At 40.1% G+C, this 17,434-nt stretch overlaps 3 protein-coding genes across 5 annotated transcripts; 1 reads left to right on the forward strand and 2 right to left on the reverse strand.

The window, feature by feature from the left end:
* The first annotated feature begins 129 nt into the window (after positions 1-129).
* unc50 (unc-50 homolog (C. elegans)) lies at positions 130-4,965 on the forward strand. 2 transcript variants are annotated; one of them, XM_044187395.1, is made up of 6 exons: positions 130-276; positions 1,746-2,017; positions 2,204-2,324; positions 2,521-2,660; positions 3,302-3,409; positions 4,239-4,965. In XM_044187395.1, the coding sequence occupies exons 2-6, from the start codon at positions 1,750-1,752 to the stop codon at positions 4,373-4,375; spliced, it is 774 nt and encodes a 257-aa protein (XP_044043330.1). In that variant the 5' UTR covers positions 130-276; positions 1,746-1,749; the 3' UTR covers positions 4,376-4,965. The 2 variants fall into 2 exon arrangements, with proteins under 2 accessions (XP_044043330.1, XP_044043331.1); XM_044187396.1 differs by having other exon boundaries at positions 171-276; positions 1,867-2,017.
* An 876-nt stretch (positions 4,966-5,841) lies between these two features.
* Positions 5,842-11,036, reverse strand: LOC122871871 (inosine-uridine preferring nucleoside hydrolase-like). The gene is made up of 8 exons (XM_044187391.1): positions 10,662-11,036; positions 8,316-8,500; positions 8,053-8,232; positions 7,395-7,506; positions 7,144-7,280; positions 6,939-7,016; positions 6,734-6,850; positions 5,842-6,350 (listed from the first exon to the last, which is right to left on the reverse strand). Exons 2-8 carry the CDS (start codon positions 8,493-8,495, stop codon positions 6,198-6,200), a joined length of 957 nt encoding a protein of 318 aa, XP_044043326.1. The 5' UTR covers positions 8,496-8,500; positions 10,662-11,036; the 3' UTR covers positions 5,842-6,197.
* A 1,916-nt stretch (positions 11,037-12,952) lies between these two features.
* On the reverse strand, positions 12,953-16,707 carry LOC122871872 (inosine-uridine preferring nucleoside hydrolase-like). Of its 2 annotated transcripts, none has more exons than XM_044187394.1 (8): positions 16,615-16,707; positions 15,451-15,652; positions 15,188-15,367; positions 14,494-14,605; positions 14,223-14,359; positions 14,041-14,118; positions 13,268-13,384; positions 12,953-13,180 (listed from the first exon to the last, which is right to left on the reverse strand). In XM_044187394.1, exons 2-8 carry the CDS (start codon positions 15,628-15,630, stop codon positions 13,028-13,030), a joined length of 957 nt encoding a protein of 318 aa, XP_044043329.1. In that variant the 5' UTR covers positions 15,631-15,652; positions 16,615-16,707; the 3' UTR covers positions 12,953-13,027. The 2 variants fall into 2 exon arrangements, with proteins under 2 accessions (XP_044043329.1, XP_044043327.1); XM_044187392.1 differs by having other exon boundaries at positions 15,451-15,631; positions 16,615-16,695.
* Between the last annotated feature and the right edge of the window lie 727 nt (positions 16,708-17,434).

Genomic DNA, 17,434 nt, shown 5'->3' on the forward strand with positions numbered 1-17,434 from the left:
AACATGTTCACCCTGTGTCACATGTTACTGTTTTATACAATCTATGGTCACTTCTTTCTTTTTTACTTTAGTTTTTTGTTATTAGTTTACACCAAAGACGGGTTTACATCACTGCTGGAGATTCTGGCTTTCACGTCCGATCCCATGATGAACCTGCTGAAACCGGAAGTAGCTACGTGTTCATTTTCGCTACAGTTCCGGAAGCAACACTACAAACAGCTACAGAAACGAGCAAGAGTTGGTGCTTTCTCCTGTGAAGGAGTACAGCAAAAATAGGTGAATATTATTCCGAGTAAAGAAGTTTAGTTGTGTAGCTAATAACAAACGGCCACCTTTGCGTCTACGCTAAATCTATTACAAATAAGACTGACCAGGCCTTCTCGACTTATTAAACTAGTTAGCAACAAGCTAACTGTGTCTGCTAGCAAACACAGCGTCAACTAACAACGGAATTAAATATATCAGTGCTTGTTGGGGGTGAAACTGCTATTGCGCAGTAGGTTAACTATTTAACTGTGTTATATAGGAATACATTTCTATAATTTTTAATTGTTTGTGTCAATATGTAGCATAGGTTTGCAGTAGCATCCTCCGTTTCTCAGTTGTCATTCTTTTTAAGCAGTTTGCGAACAACGTTAGCAATGTTTGACTGATCGGTGATAGCATGCTACAGGACATATGTATGTGTGTATATATATATATATATATATATATATATATATAACAGGGTAGAAGGCTATATTATAGAATTTTGAGATACAGGACTTTATGTCTTTTTGTAAACCTGTCAGCAGCAGCAGTCAACAGTACTGGTTTGGCAGGATAGTAAAATCTCTCTGTGTTAGTAGGGCAGGAATGGTCTAGTTAAAAGTAATATGCCTGTATGTCAGCTCACAAAAATGTTACTCCATTTACTCTTGAGTTTATTCTTAATTTTATTAAATACTTTATATACTGGCACTATAGACGCTGTAATCCTAGAATCTTTAATCCTAAATGTCCAAGTACATTTATAGAGCCAAAATACATCATACATAACATATCGGGTGAAGTTTGCAAATTGCATGAAAGTTTTGAAAAGTATGGGAACATGTTGTTGTGCTGTCCTGCTTGATATAAATACAACACTTACTATGGTTTTACGTTTTTCACTGTGAAGACTAGATTGCTCTTCATCTACAGAGTACCAGATAAGTGACAGAATAAAGCAAAACATCAAAAAGAGCACTGAAAATGTAAAATGTAAAAATCTAATTGAAATTTGTGTTTGAATGCATTTAGACAGGAAATCTTAATCACATAACATGCAGCAAGCAGAGGGAACACTAAATCAGGCTGTCTCCCTGCCTGACCGCAACAGAATAGATAGTGTATGAAGAGTAAGTTCTCAAAAATGCAAATTAATTGTTAAAATCAAGTTTACACGTCATCTGAAAGAGATGTGTCCACAATCGGCAGAAGTCTGAAAGCTTTACTCTACGACTATACACAGACTATATTTCAAAATGAGAACGATGCATCAGGCGCTAAAATTGATCATTTCTAAGCCCAAAATATTGCATAATGCAGTGTAATTATTAGGTTTGTTTTATTGGTTTATCTGCATTTTGTTCAAGGTTAGAGTGCTGCACTTCCTCAGGATATATACAGCAATTCAACCGGTCTTTCTTCTACTTCATCTTCCATTCTTTCCCCGCTTGTCTTTACCTCCCTCTTTTCTCATGCTCTTCTAACCTGATATTCAGCACCATGTTGCCGACCACCTCACCGCACAACAACGACGCCCTCGCTTCTAGGGATGCTGCACGTCACACGGCAGGTGCCAAACGCTATAAATACCTGCGACGGCTGCTTTATTTCAAACAGATGGACTTTGAATTTGCCGTGTGGCAGATGCTGTACTTGTTTACATCACCACAGAGAGTCTACCGCAACTTCCACTACAGGAAACAGACCAAGGACCAGTGGGCCAGGGACGACCCTGCTTTCCTGGTCCTGCTCAGCATCTGGCTATGTGGTAAGTCATCTGTACAGAATATATCAATAAACACACTTTGGTCTTGGCACTCCTTACCTACTTTGGCTGTTTGATAAATTTTATACAAACACTGGTGCAGTCTGGTTCGTTAGAATTGGTCTGAATGGTGCCAGTCGAATCCTGATGTTTTCGCTATGATAACTGGCACCCTCTATTCCTCTGCAGTGTCAACAATAGGCTTTGGTCTGGTGCTGGATATGGGAGTCCTGGAGACTCTGAAGCTGCTGCTGTGGGTGGTTATTGTTGACTGTATAGCAGTCGGTCTGCTCATATCAACCCTTATGTGGTGAGTAGGTTTGCCTAGTTGATTATATGAATAAGATGGAAGTAATGAAGGACTTTTCCTCTAGTTACTGTAATTGAGGCATGTTTTTGTGTTTTTTCTTTGACTTGAATTGTCTGTAGTACAGCCAATGTTAAAACTGGACTCTAAGGTGGAGCCTTGACTTTATGTGAAATATTATTTGATTTGTCTGTTACAGGGTTATCACCAACAAGTACCTGCTGAAACATCCCAGCAGAAGCTTTGATGTGGAGTGGGGCTATGCATTTGATGTTCACCTCAATGCTTTCTACCCGCTTCTAGTCATTCTGCATTTCCTGCAGCTCTTCTTCATCAACCGTGAGTAGACTGTGACTGTGTGGGTCTGAAATTAGATTCAAGGCATTAAATGGTCTGTAGTGCAGTTAAATGTGCATTTTATATGTTAAATGCAGATTCCCTCTGGCGATAGACGAAAAACAACACCTGTAACCGTAGAGACTGTACACACCAAAGACTGTGTCCTACTGCAACCAAAGTGTATCTGTCACACTGTGATGAACCAAAGACAGACCAGTGTCTAGTGATATCACTTAGATTGTCTTTCACTTTGTTTCGACGTCATTTGCCCTCATGTGGAAGGAAGGATTTCAGCCTTCCTTGATATCAGTGTATTATTAAATGGATCATCAAGTTTAGACCGTTATGGACATTTCTTCAGAAGAAAACTGAGGGAACTGCTTGATGAAAGGTTACTGAGATTTCATAAAACAGTACGACCTGATAAAAAGCAAAATACCTAAAATAAGACTAAAAAAATTTGATGAAACTCTTTACTACATCAACTAAAAAATGATACTAATAGTAATCATATGTGTCTTCAACTAGTAAGTTTTTAGGATAAAAACAAAATCAACATCGGGCGTAGGAATGAACCAAGTTAGGATTACAACCGGCCTTCTGTATCATCACATCAAATCAGTTTCTTTTGTGTGTTTCAGATGTTGTGGTAATAAACTCAGACTGGTTCCTGGGATACTTTGTTGGGAACACTTTATGGCTGATCGCCATCGGTTATTATCTCTACATCACGTTCTTAGGGTACAACGGTAAGTCCCATTCATATTTAAATTGAAGTTTCTGGTCACCTTTTCAGTGTAACAATTATCACTTACTAATTATAATTTTTCGAGCAGAAAAACATTTGCAAGTTCCAGCTTCTCTGTTGTGAGGATTTGCTGGTTTCCTTAGTCTTATGTGATGTAAATTAATAATTTGGGGGGGTTAATTGGACAAAGCAGTCTGTTTTAAAGGCATTTTTTTTACCATTTTCTGACATTTTATAGACAATTCATCGATTTAATTGAGAAAGTAATCAACGGATTAATTGTTAGTTGCCGCCCTAAATTGTCATACTTCAAAAGAAATCCAGGTTAAATCAAAGATTCAGAAGTTTTGGTAACCTGAAAACAATAAAAAACCAGGAGGGAAACCACGAATACTTTTCTAGAAGTTTTGAAAATGAACACATTTTAAAACTCCAATGAACCAGCATCAACTTTCTTAACATGAACAGTATATTTTTTGGATTTTGAGGTGCTATAGGGGACTATAACGAAATAAGATGCTAAACACAGGCTAATAATTCTCCTGATTTTGCTACCATGTAATTACAACAACGCAGACTAATTAATACACCACTAGAGGGAGTCAGTTTACTGCCATACATGACTGAGATTAAGGCGTTGTGATGTATTTCCTGATAATACGGGGGGGCAGTTCATTTTATTATTTGGAGTGTTTATTTCCATCTAGTGGTAAAGCAGTTACTGTTAAGCACACTGTTTCCTGTAAAGGAGTATGAATGTAGTATATATTTCAGTGTGACTTTATGAATCTGCTATCCGTTGATGTATCTGTCTTGTGTTTTCCACACAGCTCTGCCCTTCCTGAAGAACACAGTGGTGCTGCTCTACCCCTTTGCTCTGCTCGGCCTCATCTACGTCCTCTCCGTCTCTCTGGGCTGGAACTTCACTCGGGGTCTCTGCTGGTTTTACAAGTACAGAGTCCAGTAGAACCAGCTTGTCTCTGAGGTTGGAAACTAGTTGGCTACAGGCCGACTCAAAGTCTGTTTTCAACTCACATCTAGGTGACAACGAATCCATTTCCAGCTTCTGTCAGTCAACACCTGGCTGAGAAGGACTTGGCCTCTGGTTGACTCGCAGTAAACTGGGACACTGGGTTGATTGACGCTGAGCTGGTTGACTGTCGCTCGAATCTCAATTGACTCTGTTGATTTTCTGTTTGGCTCTTATGTTGAGCTGGAGCTCCAAAGTCAGTGAACGGCAATGTGTTTGGACTAGTTGCAGAAACGGGGGACAGATGAGATACAGCTTTTTATTGTTGTTCTTTTTGTATGATTTGTAAATAGTATTCTGGCAGGTTGTAATATATACACCAATGAAGACGTTTCTGAAGACGAAAAATTTGCTTTGTTTCTTTGAGTTTTCTTTTAAAGAAAAAGACAGAAAAGAATCTAATCCTGCTTATTGAAGAGAAAAAAAGAAAGTGGAAGAACATGGGATGCAAACTTTTTTTCCCCTTTTCTTTTTTTCTTAAAGTGTACATTCCAAAGCACTTTCAATAAAAGGTTTTATTAACTTAAGTTGCCTCAGTTTTATACCCTGGAGGAATAAATCAGATCTATACTTTCCTGTTGCTTTTCTGGGAAATGTTTTAGAAGGCAGGATTCTCATTAGGGAATTTGTAGTAACATGATAACGTCTCACGGTGGCGCTGTTGTAGTGATGTTTTTGGTTAACATTACTGTGCAGAAGCATCTGTAGCTAAACAAAAACTAAGAGGTAATAAGTAACTATTAGTATTTTATGTGGTGTAAAAATCTTATTAGATTATTATCATTAGATTTATGGTGAGATCTTTTGTTTTTTTGTTATTGTATAGTAATGGGACGGCACACATAGTATGACCCAGCTGATTTGAGTTTTAAGAAAGAACCAGAAAATGATGCAATTATACAATAGAGTGACCAATCAAAAATGTGCCAATTACACCATCAGTGATGGATAAAAAACATCCATAAAATGAGACCACAGAATACAATAGAAACCCATAAATAGAAAATACTGGACGGGCAATGTAAAATAAGTGATTTTTATGTTCAAATATGGGAGATGGGGAGGAAGATCAGACAACAGTCACTTGATAAATTAAAATTTTGACCTGCTTGTGGCGCTAGAGGAAAAGACAGGATCGCCACCTTCATCCTCTGGGGACCATGTACCAAAATTTCATAGCAATCCATCCAATAGTCATTGAGATATTTCACTCTGGACCAAAAAGGTGGACCGACCAACTGAACCCAGAGCCAAGTTGCTATCGTGTCTATTCAGCATCAGTTTGTCTTTCCAGAAACAGTGTCCCTGTTAATCTGGATGGTCCACATACCTCACCATTAACAGCTTTCTTTGGGTGAGTTTACTGTCTCAACATGTCGGTGTATATCAAGATTATTCCAAGAGAAATTATAGTCAGTTTATTACCCACAGCCCTGAGTGACACGAGTGTGTTACAAAACAAGTTACAGAGACACTGAAAAGCATAACTGCATCTCCTCATAGTGCTAATTCAAGAAACTGCAAAAAGCAAGACATACCAATGATACTACTTATATGGGATAATATATTTAAAGTCAGAGCGGCAAGAAATAGAAGCTAAAAATACACTCAGATCCATCAGTCTGCAAGCCCGAAAACTCACTGCTGGGCCCTAAGTGCACTTGCCACCATATAGTGTGCAAGGCAATAAAATGTTGAATGTGTTGTAGTCTGTTATGATTCTGATATTTAGTGACTACTGTGGCTCAGAGAAGTCATGCTACTTCAGCGCATTCATCAACATTTGCTTGAACTTCTCCAAGTCAATTTTCTTCATGATGACGGCCTTGTGCTTCTTCTTCAGCAGCTCCATGTAGTCCAGCGCCATCATGCCTCGGGTGTAGGTCCCCTCCAACTCCACTGTCACTGCAACCTGGAGGAGGAAGACGAGAAGAAGTTGTGTCCAATAATTAGTTACACTTGAATATGTGCTCTGTTCCCTATATCTCGTGTGTGTCCTTCTGGTTCTATCCGACAATTGGAGACACTGGGTCTGACCTGTTTATGACATCTCATATGACGTGCTGTTAACAACTTTAGGACACAAAAGCTGAAGACAATGTGGGATACCTTAAGTTTTTGGTTGAGACTGTACCCATGTGTGCTCTTCCCTGTGCTAAAGGCTTGTGTTTAAATAAAGCATATAGGCAAGTCAGGACAACTTTTCATCATCACCTCATTTAAATTGCTGAAACTGAATGATCATGTAGGTGTGGCAGAGGAACACGTTAAAAGGGATTAAAGCCGTGTTTTAACCTGTTCACTTTCTGTCACCAGAGTGTCTTCGATGGCTGCAGCCAAAGCGTAGGTGTCACAGGAGTTGAACCCAGGTCCTGCCACCAGCTCCTTTTGATACCGCTCAGTCCGCACAATCTGCAGTGACAACAGTTTAACGACACCTGAACATGCGTGACATTTGTTCTGAATTCTTGTTCAGTGTGTTGAAATAAAACACTCGTACCTTCCTGGTGTGGCTTGAAATCTTCTTCATGAAACGAGCCTTCTCTGTGTCTTGGTCCAACCAACGGTCACAGAAAGACTGAGGGAGAAAAGTAAGTCGAGCAGTTACTTCAACAACACTGAAATAAGTAAATTATGAGGCCTCTTTTGTCATCAAATTGTTGCTTTTGCATTGACAGTTGCGTTAATTGTCAATAATTACAGACCCATGGCAGGATGTTCCTGCAGGTGAACTCCCAGGTGGCGATGTAGGTGGGGCAGGTGTAGCGGTCCAACACAATGTAGGCAGCCTCAGGGTCAGCCACAAAGTTAAACTCTCCACACACTGTGGTGTTACCCCTGGCTGCACACACACACACCAAATATTTCACATTTCCCTCCATGTTTACTGTATAAAAAATGTGCCTGACATTGAGTTTAACACTTAACACACACAGAAAACACACAGATAACACACCTTCAGTGTTTCCTCCCATGATGTAGAGCGCCTTCAGCTTCTTAGGGAAGGAAGGGTCCAGTTGTGCTGCGACGGCCAGGTTAGTGAGGGGCGCCGTGGCAACCAGAGTCACCTGTAGACAGAGCAAGTGAGAGAAAAACAATAAGTACAGAATAGCTTTTAAACTTATCCATCATGTAGTTGTAGTTGATACATGATTGGTGCATTATTTCATTCTTCAATTAGTTTACAGTCAGGCTAAATTCATAATCAGACCCACTTCTTCCAAAATATATAATTAATGGATCCCAGTATATGAATAAGAACTTTTTATGTTACCCTATACAAAAGCCAAGCTTTCATATTTGTATATGAAATATACAAATATTAATATATTTCATAGCAAAAATCCATATTTTGGTTTACTGTTAATATTCTTCTAAAAGACAGTGGGAAGGACAGTGCTCTTTTTTAACAAGATGCAAATACATCTATCATTAAGTATAAATCACATAAGGGTTAGTGCATAAATAATACATTGACTTACTAATTTTAAAAACGCTCTAATATGTTTGTTAGACTACCATTATTAGGGAAAACATGATAATGTGTTATGTGCTTGATTGAGAAGACAGTCACATAGTTCTCAGATGGAGTTTGAGGTTTAACATCTGCTCACCTCTCCAGGGTTCTCTTTCACAATCTGGATCATGGCCTGCACAGCTTTCTTCTGCTGCAGCAGCTCCAGGCCTGGAGCGTCTGGATCCGGGACGTCGCCCAGCCCGTCCTTCCCGTGGAAATCCCCTGCGTGGTGTTTTCGAGCCAGCATTGGCTCTGCACAGCCGCGGTACACCGGGATCTGTGGAGTATTACAGGTTCCCCCTCGTGTAACATGTGCCATCACGACATCATATAGCCTTCAAGCTTTGACATAAAACTTACATCCAGCCTGTTGCAGACTTTCAGCACACGCAGTGTGTTCTTGAGGACGTTCTCCAGGGGTGTGTTGCCGTGGCAACAGGTGATCCCCAGGACCTCCACGTTGGGGGCCGCGAGGGCCACCATGATGGCCTGAGCATCATCCACCCCTGTGTCCATGTCAAGGATCAACTTCTTCTTCATCTTATCTGAAAGAAATGGAAGGAGGAGGAGGATGTGTACCGGTGGGGGTTAATGCCCCCCCCAAATTCCTTAAAATGTAGGCCTACCTTAATTTGCTATTTCAAAAATGCTTTACAAAACTTTTACTTTGAATCGGCGTGATTGAATTTAATAATTGATTATAGAACAAGTAGTTCCGACCAAGCAATCTGATTGGTCAAATTAGACAATTAGAACGCGTTCAAATCAATACTCCGAAGAAGTGCTGAAGGAATGCTGGAGGAAAGAGAGAAGTAAAAAGGACAACTTTGGTCATATAGGGAATAAAACAGCAAAAACAGCTCTTCAGTAGTTCATCCAGTCATAGCCCCGTGGAAGACGAGATGTCCGGAGATAGATTGGTATCTATTAGAGATTAAAAGGAAAGAAGAAAGTGCTGATATGGTTGGGGTGTTTAATGATTATATTACTGAAGTATATAAAAAGTATACTCAAATATATACAGATGGCACTAAGAACCCTGAAACAGGGGTAACAGGAATGGGTGTGGTGGTTCCAGCAAGAGGAATTGAAATCGATAGAAGAACATCTAATAACTTAGCAGTTTGTACAGTGGAGATGGTTGCAATTTTAGTCGCATTACGTTGGGTGGAAGAAGCGAGAATTGACAGAATCATAATATGTACAGACTCAGCTTCAGCTCTAGTTAGTCTAGTATCGTTCCAGTCAAGTAGACAGGATATACTTTATGAAATTCTCTACTCAGTTACAAGTATAACACTCCAGGGAGGATTAGTTACATTTTTATGGGTTCCAGCACACAAAGGAGTGAAGGGGAATGGAAAAAGTGGACAAGGTCGCAAAGAAAGCATTAAAGAAAGAAAATGTAGAAATGCAAATAAAAATCAGTAAAGCGGAAGTAAAATGTATAATCTGGGAAAAAAGTTAACAAAAATGGCAAGAAATGTGGGATAGTGAGGGGAAAGGGAGACATTTGTACCATATCCAAAAGAGTATTAAAGTAAATAAGGTAGGAGGGGGAGACAGGACACAGGGCTGGGACACTGTGCTCTAAATAAAACATTAAAAATGGTGGGGAAACATCAGACGGGTATGTGTGAGGAGTGTCAGGAAGAGGAATCGGTGGAACATCAGAGGGAGAGAGGGATAATGGATAACAGACTAAATGAACAAGGGGTGCAGAAACTCACTTTAAAAGCAATATTAAGTATGAATGATAGAGCACAGGTGAGAGAATTGCTGGGCTTTTAAGGGGTACTGGGCTTTATTATAGGATCTAAAGGTAGGGTAAGCAAACAGTTTTGTGATCGCAGTGAAAATGTTGTTTTTGAAAGGCCGGAGAGTCGGTGACACGGCGCTACTGGCTCAACAACACATGTGAAGTTAGCGGACTTAGTAACTAAATCTGTCCATGGAAAGATTACTGTTTTTAAGCGCAGATCTTAGTTACAACAGGACTGAGTCAGTCAGACCCCATGTGTTTCCAGGGAAACGGCGATAACACGCAAAAAGTTTTATTTTGACAGCGAATTGCCCCACAATATGAAAACAATTTTAGTTTATTGGTAACTGTTGTATAGTCGCAATAAAACATAATATTGCTTAAATGAACGGATACGCAGACCGATATTCTACTTAAGTAGGCTACACTTTAAGAACAAATATTACAGGGACCACTACAGAAAATTACACTAACATTTAATATTAAAAGTATTAAATACATGGTCCAGCCATATAGGCTGGGCTCCTAGGTTTCAACCTGGTCCCGTTTTCTTGTCTTCAACATGAATTTGTTTCCTCCTGGAATCTGACCCACATTACCCTCTTGCTGTGAGCTTACACTTGTAAATGTTGTCCTCCAACATGGGCTCCATGATGGGTTGCTGGGGTGGCCTGCTTTAATTCTGGCTGAACCAAAAAATCAGCCACTGTTTCTGGAGTGGATATGTGCCGCACTCAGTCCAGCTGCTCAAAAACTCTCACATAGATGGACCCAATGTACTGGGGAGGCACTAATAATGGCACTCCAGTTTTGCACATTGTTGGTTAATACATTCTTGATAAATTAATTCATTTTCATTCATTCATCCTTCATTAATCAATTCATAAATAGGGTAAGAAATCCTGCAGTGTAGACTGCAGTAGAGATCAGAGAGATGAACTCACCTGTCAAAAAAGTTTCTGCAACAAGATTGATCCTTTTCCAAAGTGCAGATAATTTGTGAAGGTGAACGTCTCTCTGCTGCACTCTGCTTTTTTAAACAGAATGCAGTGTGGGAAGATTATGCAACATACACCACATTCACATGCCCTTAGCCAAATAGTTGAGGCTGGTTGTTGTTTAGTTCCAACAGAAATTTAGAGCCCTCCTCCTCCTCCTCCTCCTACTAGAACTTGTTTTGTTTTTAGAAAATTAATGCAATATCAATATCTATGTTAGATCCATTCTTCAGACAAGTATTTTCATCTACAAACAGTGGCTGCGCTGAGACACCTGAGAGAGCAGGTCAGCGTTATTTGGTGACGGACTAAAACTTGGAGTGGTTGCTTAAGCACAAGAAACAAGATTCCAGTCCAACCTGCATGTCTCCAGCTGGGTGAGGCGACTGTGTTCCAGGCTTACAAGTTTTTAAACAAAGACACGGCTAGAGAAACCAACCCCTTTTCTCAGCCTTATTAGATTTTAGTGGCCTTCTATTGAAACTCCTTTGCTGCCACCTAGTTGAATGGAGACAAGTCTTTTATTTCATGCATTGTCAATAAAATCCATATTAGTGGTATAGCAGTCTGTGGCTCCAGTTTATTCTGGGTCTTGTGTATTATATCACCAGGTCACATCATGTTTCATTATGCAAAGTTTTCAACCGCACAATGTTTTTGTCTTTTTATTGCAAGTTCACAATGTTTTCATGGCTTTGTCAGACAATAGTATTGATAATCTAGGGAAAAACATGTTTCTGACTGTGAGAAAATCTCCTACTAGAGTGTCTTGCATGTGAAGGAAAATTTGATTGAGTCCAGACAAGAGCTTTATGTGTCTCTGTGGTGAATCCAAGGGACTGAAGAAAAGCCTGTGAAATATGGCAGCTGTGACAAATGTTCTCCAAAAGTATTTGCTCCTACTTTTTTTTCATGGAGACAGAAAGATTACTTATTTCTTGTTCCAAATAATGCCTTTTGTTTTCCACTTTTGTTTTTTGCAAAAGTGCAAATATGGTGGGTGAGGCTTATGGATTTTATTTTATACAACACAAATGAAAGTATTTACACTTGTGATAGGGTAAATGTCTTCATGTTTGATCGGTCTCTATGATTGTTGGGAAAATTTCAGTTAAAGCGATGTACTGAAGGTGCATACTAAACTTCAGCCTGGTCTCTTCATTTATGCTAGAAAGATTTCCACTTTAACAAATGTCTTGAGGGGTTTTGAGGGTGTGCTGGTCTCTATGAATCCTGGGAACATTTCCAATTCTTAAAACATACTTCACAGGCTCCGGCTTCATCTGCAGTGCCTGCCCTAACTAGCTCTTTGCCAGCTGTAGCTAATGTATTCAATTATGACAATAGGACTACAAAGTATTTGGTCTCAGTGTGTGTGTGTGTGTGTGTGCAGATAAGGGTCAGCACAAGTTTGCAAACTGCAAAGGTGACTAAACCATTACAGATGCTTGAACAATGTTTTTAAAAAAGAAAACATGAAAAAATTACTGCATGGTTCCAATTTACTTTGTTGTTTATTTTGGTGAACCAAATGCGTGCGTTCAGCTTGTGACAGTCTCATTCTACTTCAGTGAATTCATGAACATTTGCTTGAACTTCTCCGAGTCAACATTTTTCATGATGACAGCCTCGTGCTTCTTCTTCTGCAACTCTATGTAGTCCAGCGCCATCATGCCTCGGGTGTAGGTGTGTAGGTATAGTTGTTGAAGTTGTTAATTATGGAGCGTTTTATCAAACATTTTCCTGTCATTAAACAAACAATATTTCCTGAATGAGAGTCCCAACCCCTCTCAAACTGGCTGGACGGTTGGACAGTCTCACAGTTTTACGTGTCAATGTTCAATCCGATTGAACTCTGCGTGACACAAAGGAGGCGGGGTCAACTCGCGACAAGAAGTGAATGCGTCTCCCCGCTTTTCACATTGAAATGAATGGGAAGCGAATTTCGGTCTGACTGCACCATAAGATTGTTTATTCAATGACTCACACCTGCTTGTCAGTTTGATCCCTGTACACCTGACCGAGAGCCCAAAACACTGTACTTTCTTTAATGTACTAAAATTAAAAATTTAAAGGGAGTGTTTTGCACACCGGCTTTTAATTGCTGAAATGTGTAGGCAGGTCTGTGCAGGCAGGTCAAGTTCTTCCACAGCTAACTGGGAAAACCATTTCGTTATGAACCTCAGTTTGTGATATATGGTAATCAATAACTTTAAGTAAACATTAAAAAAGGTTGCTATGTTCATAACAAAAGACCTTATTATTTATTTTGGTGAACCAAATGCATACATTCAGTTTGTTACAGTCTCATGCTACTTCAGTGAATTCATGAACATTTGCTTGAACTTCTCCAAGTCAACTTTCTTCATGATGACGGCCTTGTGCTTCTTCTTCAGCAGCTCCATGTAGTCCAGCGCCATCATGCCTCGGGTGTAGGTCCCCTCCAACTCCACTGTCACTGCAACCTGGAGGAGGAAGACGAGAAGTTGTTAGAAAATGATTTGAGCAGAAATGTTTTGTATTTTAAAGACAGAAAAGCAGTAGATGCTCACCTCCTCACTTTCTGTTATGAATTTATCGTCAATGGCGGCAGCCAAGGCATAGGTGTCACAGGAATTGAACCCTTTTCCTGCTATGATCTCCTTTTGATATTCTGCTGACTGAGCTTTCTGCAGAAACAATACACCAAGAAGAGGCATTTAGACTTGTGACTGAAGATCATTTGGCACTGAAAGCACCAGAGGAGGACCAAGGCACAGGCAGACTGAGCAGCTCCCAAACAACAGCTGTAGGCTTCTCCGTTTATTTATTGTTGTAAGTATTTAAACACTCCGTGATTACTCTCTTAGCACTCAGCTGTGTCAACAATATCGGGATAAACAAACTGTGAGTTCTGTGGGTGCAATGCAAAATCTTCAGGTTTGCTGGCTTATAAAAAGTTTGGGGATTATAACAAATTTCAACAAATACATTTTAGGGGCACTTTGCCAATTTTTTTCCATTTACCCTGTAACAAAATCTGTTGCTATGTGTTCTGTTTCTTATATACTTTTCTATTTTCACTTTTGACTTTTGGGTGATGTAATAATTTATTGTGAGCTGTTGCAGGCGCACCTTGGGGTGGTGGTGGATGGGGCATTCTGCTCAGAAACATAATTAAATAGAGTTCAGGTGAAGAGGTGCTGACAGTACACCTTCTGCGAAGATTGCATAGTTACCTACTTGTGCAAACATTTTCTGTGTTGCATGCACTGATGCTTACTGTCAATTCAATCACATTAGGACCATTTCCCTCCTCGTATTATCGCAATCTGCACACTCTTACCGTCATCGAGAGGTACGATATCTTTTTCATGAAGGCAGCCTTCTCAGTCTTTTGGGCCAGCCACTGTTCACAGAAAGACTGAGGGAGGAAGAGTGGTATTAAAGTCTCTGTGTGTTATAGTATTAATATCATATTGAAGGGTACATGAAGGGTCTCTCTTCAGGTTGTGTTTTCAGCCTCACCCATGGCAGGCTGTTCCTGCAGGTGAACTCCCAGGTGGCGATGTAGGTGGGGCAGGTGTAGCGGTCCAACACAACGTAGGCAGCCTCAGGGTCAGCCACAAAGTTAAACTCTCCACACACTGTGGTGTTACCCCTGGCTGCACACACACACACACACACACACACACACAGTAATCATTCTCAGTAATATAAGTGCAGAGATGTAACTCAGGAACAGGAGAAGATACAACAGGTTGAATATATATTTGAAAATTAACAACAGATAACACACATTCAGTGTTTCCTCCCATGATGTAGAGCGCCTTCAGCTTCTTAGGGAAGGAAGGGTCCAGTTGTGCTGCGACGGCCAGGTTAGTGAGGGGCGCCGTGGCAACCAGAGTCACCTGTAGACAGAGCCACAGCACACAACACACATTTCGTCTTTTAATGGCTTTTTCTTGTGGTCACTGGCGCAAATTCGTGTGTCAAAGTTCACCAAAGTTGAACTTGAAACATGCACAGATTTACCTTTCCCCCGTGAGATAATTCACAGATCATGGCAATTACAGTATATTGGACATTTCACCACGAAAAGTCACCGTTTTAAATGCTTGATTGGGCCTTAAAGGATCAACCAGACCTGAACAGGAAATCAGGAAGATGTCACAGAATATAGGCTGATGTATTGGTATATTTTAGATAAATAAGCCTTTCAGTTCCACACGGGCTTGTTGTGATCCAGATAGTTAAACCTTCTAGACAGAAAAAGTCACATTAATCAGACCCCTAGCTTCCTAGGCCTTCTCCCAGTGAGAGAGAAACGTAAAAGATGATTGATGGAGCAGACACATGATGGAGTAATCGTGATTGCAGACCTGTTATGGAGAATATAGTGTGTCTGTGTAGTATTTAAAGTAAATCAATATGTCCTTTAATAAAAAATGTATTTCTTTATTTACAAATAAAACTCCTGGTGTTTGTCTCACCTCTCCAGGGTTCTCTTTCACAATCTGGATCATGGCCTGCACAGCTTTCTTCTGCTGCAGCAGCTCCAGGCCTGGAGCGTCTGGATCCGGGACGTCGCCCAGCCCGTCCTTCCCGTGGTAATCCCCGGCGTGGCGTTTTCGAGCCAGCATTGGCTCTGCACAGCCGCGGTACACCGGGATCTGTGGAGTATTACAGGTTCCCCCTTGTGTAACATGTGCCATCACGACATCATATAGCCTTCAAGCTTTGACATAAAACTTACATCCAGCCTGTTGCAGACTTTCAGCACACGCAGTGTGTTCTTGAGGACGTTCTCCAGGGGTGTGTTGCCGTGGCAACAGGTGATCCCCAGGACCTCCACGTTGGGGGCCGCGAGGGCCACCATGATGGCCTGAGCATCATCCACCCCTGTGTCCACGTCAAGGATCAACTTCTTCTTCATCCTTAAGAGCAAAGGTCCACACCTGAAGGGTGGTAGGTTCTAATAACGCACACTTTACAAAGGGTTTATAAGCTGTGGCAGTTTTATTGATTATATATTCTAGTAAGTCATAAGGTCTACAATTTTAAATATTTTAAATTTATTAATAAATGCGTCTTCCAATAGCTACAATAATCTATCAAGTCTGCAGATGTTAATACTCTCTCTGCTTAATGCTTCATTGCAGTACTAGTGATCTGAACAATGTGTGTCTGCGCAATATATGATTGACATGCCATTAGGTGTGGCAGGGTTGAGAAACTATTTCTTCGTCTCTCAAAAGATTTCATGCAAACCCTTTTCTGCAATTCAAACATGTGAAACACCTCAACATTATGCTTGTAGATGACAAATTACTATTGTTTTCAAGAGGAAGTGTCAGTCTATATGAACTTAAGTCGATAAACTGGACAGTGGATCATTTACATCACTGCAATACTTGAAATAATCGTGCAATATTCTCTGTTTAATACTCCGGTGCAATATACTCTGTTTTCAGTTTAATTTATTGATATTTATTCATACTTCTATTACTGCTGTGCAATATCCACCATCTCATAATCATCTCAATAAGCTACACTTAACTTGACAGTTCATGCACTACTACTTATTACTTATATATTTACATTGCATTATTACACCGTACATACTTATCATCAACCGGTGAATCCACTTTGTACTTTACACTTATTTTAATTTTATACTTATATCCACTTGATACTTAATTTATCTGACCTGTATTATAGTGTATTATATTTTGATTTGCTTAGTACTTCTATTCCTGTGTGCACTGACTTGATAGTGAGCAGGGGATCAATAAAGTATTTCTGATTCTGATTCTGAAGAATTATGTTTTTAAAATAACCCTTGCAGTACTTGAACACACCTATAAATGTCTGTGGTTTGAAAATGGTCTGAAATTACAGTAAAATTTAAAACTCTCACCTGGTGAGCGGATCCTGAAAGATGCTTACTGTCGTCTGCTCTGAGAGTGAAGAGGCGTCTGCTGACTGCTCTAATCTGAAGAGCCGCCTTTTAAAGGCCAGAAGCATAAATGGAGGTGTTGCATATGCAGCAGCCAAACCCCACCTGAGGGATATTCCTGCAGGGGCACAGCAGAAACATCTAAAAGCCTTTTTCCTCGCTTTGAAAGAGAATTAATTAACCATCAGTGGTATTTTTTATTTGGTAAGACTGTGAAAACTGTACATATGTTCCATATGGTTGGACATATTAATGGCATTGCCTGGTGACAGAATACAACAAAACAGAAAGGAGTGTTTTTAGGTTTGTCCTGGAAAGTCACAGCATTTAATAATAATCTAAAGGGAGTGGAGGCTTCAAATCTAACACAGCCTTGAACTAATACAGAATGACCACACAGTGTCACATATAGTTTGTTCTGCTACTGGTGTATAGAGTTAAATCCACTATTCTGCAGAGAACTGGCATTTTTCAGAGTGAAGGGGGTTGTTTTAAAGGCTCATGAAACACAGCTGGATTTTAGTCTGCATCGACAAAGACATGTGCTTGTAAATGACTGACAAAAACAGACATGTAAAGACAGGAATCTCTCACAGGACACAGACGATTCAGTCGAACTTCTTTTTTTAATATTACATAATGAACTCTTGCATCTTCTGCAAGACTACCAATTGTCAGAGGACAAATCGTTACAAACTGCTGCCTCAAGACTCAACTGTAACAGGAAAGTGTTGAAAATGAAGGATTTCATGGCTGTCCTGAGTCAACTACCTGCATTCAG

Source organism: Siniperca chuatsi, linkage group LG24, assembly GCF_020085105.1.
Source record: "Siniperca chuatsi isolate FFG_IHB_CAS linkage group LG24, ASM2008510v1, whole genome shotgun sequence".
NCBI classification, from domain to species: Eukaryota; Metazoa; Chordata; class Actinopteri; order Centrarchiformes; family Sinipercidae; genus Siniperca; species Siniperca chuatsi.